We start from the raw sequence: 3,926 nt of genomic DNA on the forward strand, positions 1-3,926 counted from the left end.
CTTATCCACCTGCGCCACTGGAGCTGACGGTTTACAGCCACTTTTAACTAAATGTAAATAGACACCCCATATTTTTTATTACATAGTAAGGGCAATTCATACAATACATTTAAACTGAGCTACTTTAATACCATCTCCGAACTTTCTACCACGACTCTGCTGTTCTTCGGCTGGTTCTTCTCTGTATACGTTGATTGGCAGATGTCTCGTCCAGTCAGCGGTGAGTAATCCCAAACCAATGGCGCTGTCTCAAACTATACCTACCTCTTCCGGTTTGTCTGATTTGTCGTTGTGTTTTCTGACTTGTTAATTTGTTTTCCGGAGTTGTCATTGTGTTTTCTGACTTGTTATAATGTTTTCTGAATTGTTGTTGTGCTTTCTGAATTGTTATTTTGTTTTTTAGACTTGCATTTGCGTTTGTAATTTGTTATTTTGTTTTCAGAATTGTGATTTGCTTTGCACTTCTCGGCCACCGTATAATCAACAGTGCTGCTAATGATCTAATCTTGTAATTTTATCATCAGCAAAAATCTAAGATACTTAGTTTGATACAATCATGTTTTAACAAGTTAGCAAGCTGGGAGTTTTAAACATTGAAGTACTTTAGAAATGTGCAAAAATGTCCCTGAACCAAGTAAATTAGCATTCAAGTGAGTGTTACAACAGACGGCAATACAAAATTGTAACAAATCAGGTTAATTTTTGGATTTTCAATTTATTGTGGTCATTATTTGAAATAATTAGACCAAATTGTAACAGTTTTTGCACAAATATTGACCAGATATTGATATTTATGCACATATATAGACCAGAATGACATTTTGTTCTCATGAGGTGTCTTTTATCTCTGTACTAACATTGTAAATGTCAAAACGTTAAATTTTTATTTTGCAGTAATTAATGCACTTCTTACATTAGAGTTTAGGGATAAGTGGTACATTTCAAAGCAATAAATAGTGCAAAAAGTAAATTTATGTAAATAGTGCAAACCTACAAACACAACAAAACACTGAGTTACATTGGTTAAAGCATAATGAGTTTTGAAATATTGAGCTTCAAAGTTTTTGCATTCTATACTTTGTAGATAACTTTTTGTTTTCTAAATAAAAAGTCCCAAAATGTACACTTAAAACCTAAAAAGTGTCAACCTGTTGGTTGATACACCAACAAACCTGTAGTCATGTTTAGTGTACTTACAGTATATTATAAAATTGTGTACTACTTGTTTATTGTAATTGTCATTTATAAAAGCCCTCCTAGGGACAAGTGTTGCAAATTAGCTTCGGCTACAAGCACATGCATGGGATGATTGTTTTCTAATTTTCATCTATGTTTATTGTATCTGTCCCTAACAAATAAAACATTAAATAAATAAAAATGCAAACATCACATAATGTAAATAAGCTAGAAACGTATAGTTCCAAGGCGACGATTTATTCGATCTGAAATCGTGTGTTTGTGTCAGTCATACATGTGGAAAATGTCAGCCTATACAATGTAAAAAATGATTGTGATTTTAACAGTAAAAGACTGTAAAAATGCTACAGTAAAAACCTGTTAACTGGTTAACAGTAAGTTTCCATACTATATACGGTGAATAAATGTAATTACATTTAATGTAATTTTACAGTAAAATACGGTTTTTGGAAGTGAAAAAGAAAAATTCATTGTATAATTTACAGTGAAAAAACGTAAATTGACGCTCCCAGAATTCCCTGCATGACACTTCATATTTGATGTTTTTTGTTTTTTTGTTGAAATAACATGTTTCTTCTTCGTTTTTTCTTATCAGTTGTGTACATTAGGGTTTAATCCTACATCTAATGTTGTTAAATCCATGTTTATTGTATTATTTCAGTATCATGTGTGTCACCGTGATGGTGTTTAGTGTTTGCGTGAATGACAATGTGTGCACCTTCTATATATAAGAAATACCCTCCTCAGCTCGTAGAGAAGCTGTTTGTGATTAGCTTTGGTTCATCATGTGACTTCCTCATCACCACCTGTTTTTGGTGGTTATCAGTGCATTACAATGGTTCAAAACAGATATTAACACTTCAATATGATGGTTTATTAACATTACATCAGTTAATGAAATACGGTATTTTATTGTGAATTTAAGTTAAATCTTTAAAACCTAAAATGTTGCAACCATATTTTTTACGGTGAAGTTCTGGCAACCACAGCTGCCGGTATTTTACTGTAAATGTCACAGATTTCTTTTTACAGTGTACACTATCTCTTTTTGTACAATGATTATGGGTCCATGTTATAACCCTGTCTGGTAAGGATTTTTCTATGTGATAATTTGACATGTAAGAAACGTGGTATTCGCATCTGATCATTATTTCAAAGGTGGGAAATTTCTAGTAAATTTTGGAAATATTCCAGAAATTTTGGAAACTTTTTGGAATATTCCTGGGATTTTTGGAAAGTTTCCAGAAATGTTCCACCCCTTTGCAACCCTATTCAAGATATTTACTACAGTTCACATATATTTATTATCTGGAATGTGTTTTGAATTTGGAGAAATTTAGAATGTGGAGAAATTTTGAAAATGTTGTTTTGTCTTGGGATTCATGTCAGGACTCTGTTATTACCAATACCACAGATCAAAAAGAAACAGCAAGATGTTGTCGGGTTTCTTGAGGCCCTTAAAATCGATTACACACAGTTTGACATTGCTTCAAACGAGGACAACCGGATGTGGATGAGGGAAAATGTCCCTGGAGAAAAGAAGCCCACCAATGGAATTCCTCTTCCTCCACAGATTTTCAATGAGGGGATGTATTGTGGGGTAAGAACCCGCTAGAATCGAGGTTACCGTAAACCTGCTGTTCTTAATGCTAAATCAAAATCACAATGTGAGTCAAGACTGAAGGTTTTTTTGTTTATCCAGGTTAAGAGATGTAAAATCAAAGACGGAGCAGAAATATAGCAATCAAACATATTCAAAAGAGCTGTAGTTCGGAAGAGAATTGTCATTTTCAAAGCAAAAGAACCGTTTACATAAATTAGTCTCCCAAGCTAACCTACAAATTCATGATGGAGCAGCTATATTAAAACATTTGTAATCTAGTTATTAAAATGTTGTTTAGCTTCATCATTCAGGTCTATAAGGGATGATTCATTCTATAATAAAAATACTGTCATCATTTACACCCCTTGCCCTTAATTTTGCTCAAAACCTGTATATTTTTTCTTATTTCTTAAATGAGCAAAAGTTGTGTGCTGTATTTCATGTCTTCTGAAAACGTAACTTTGTGTGTTCTGGATACACACAGGGAACTTATTTGTTTGCAATACCTGGAAACCACAGAATATTGAATTTAGTGAATAATGGCAATACAAAAGTAGACCTGTTTCACTGTAAGTTATTGCATGGCTTCATAAGATTTGAAATATAGTGCAAATAAGTCTACATCCATGTTTTATAGAAAAAAACAGCATGGGCATTCTGTTTGATAGCTTCTATTGAAGTTTACTGAAATGACATTGCTGTGTTGCTATAAAATGCTAATAATATTTTCCTGAATTGCAGGACTATGACACTTTCTTTGAAGCCAAAGAGGACAACTCAGTTTATGAATTTTTGGGTCTGACACCTCCACCAGGATCTAAGGTTGTATTTCTGCATGTTTCCTTTTCTTGTTTGACATGAACGTTAAAACATATTTGGCCTCAGCTATCCTGTAGATGTTTGAATGATATTATCAAATGTTGAAATAACAGAGAAAATGGAAGTAGGGTAAAAAGTGAAAGATGTTTTTCTTCTTTTTCTCAAAACTCTTCTTTAAATCCTTTGTCCACTTTAATGTATGTAGAATAATTCATATAAATTCTCATTGAAAAATCGAATCAAATAACTGTAAATGCAATATCTCAAACTTCTTGCAATCCTCTAAAACAAGGGGGGGGGGGGGCCT

At 33.1% G+C, this 3,926-nt stretch overlaps 1 protein-coding gene across 3 annotated transcripts in view; it reads left to right on the forward strand.

Annotated features, from left to right (window-relative positions):
• sh3bgr (SH3 domain binding glutamate-rich protein) overlaps positions 1-3,926 on the forward strand; it is a 28,915-nt gene that overhangs the window by 2,290 nt on the left and 22,699 nt on the right. For all 3 annotated transcript variants that reach the window (XM_016247541.1, XM_016247542.1, XM_016247543.1), the window contains exons 2-3: positions 2,612-2,797; positions 3,542-3,622. In XM_016247541.1, the coding sequence (XP_016103027.1) occupies positions 2,612-2,797; positions 3,542-3,622 (267 nt within the window). The remainder of the gene's footprint in view (positions 1-2,611; positions 2,798-3,541; positions 3,623-3,926) is intronic.

This window comes from Sinocyclocheilus grahami, unplaced genomic scaffold (assembly GCF_001515645.1).
Source record: "Sinocyclocheilus grahami isolate Dianchi unplaced genomic scaffold, SAMN03320097.WGS_v1.1 scaffold841.1, whole genome shotgun sequence".
Lineage (NCBI taxonomy): Eukaryota > Metazoa > Chordata > Actinopteri > Cypriniformes > Cyprinidae > Sinocyclocheilus > Sinocyclocheilus grahami.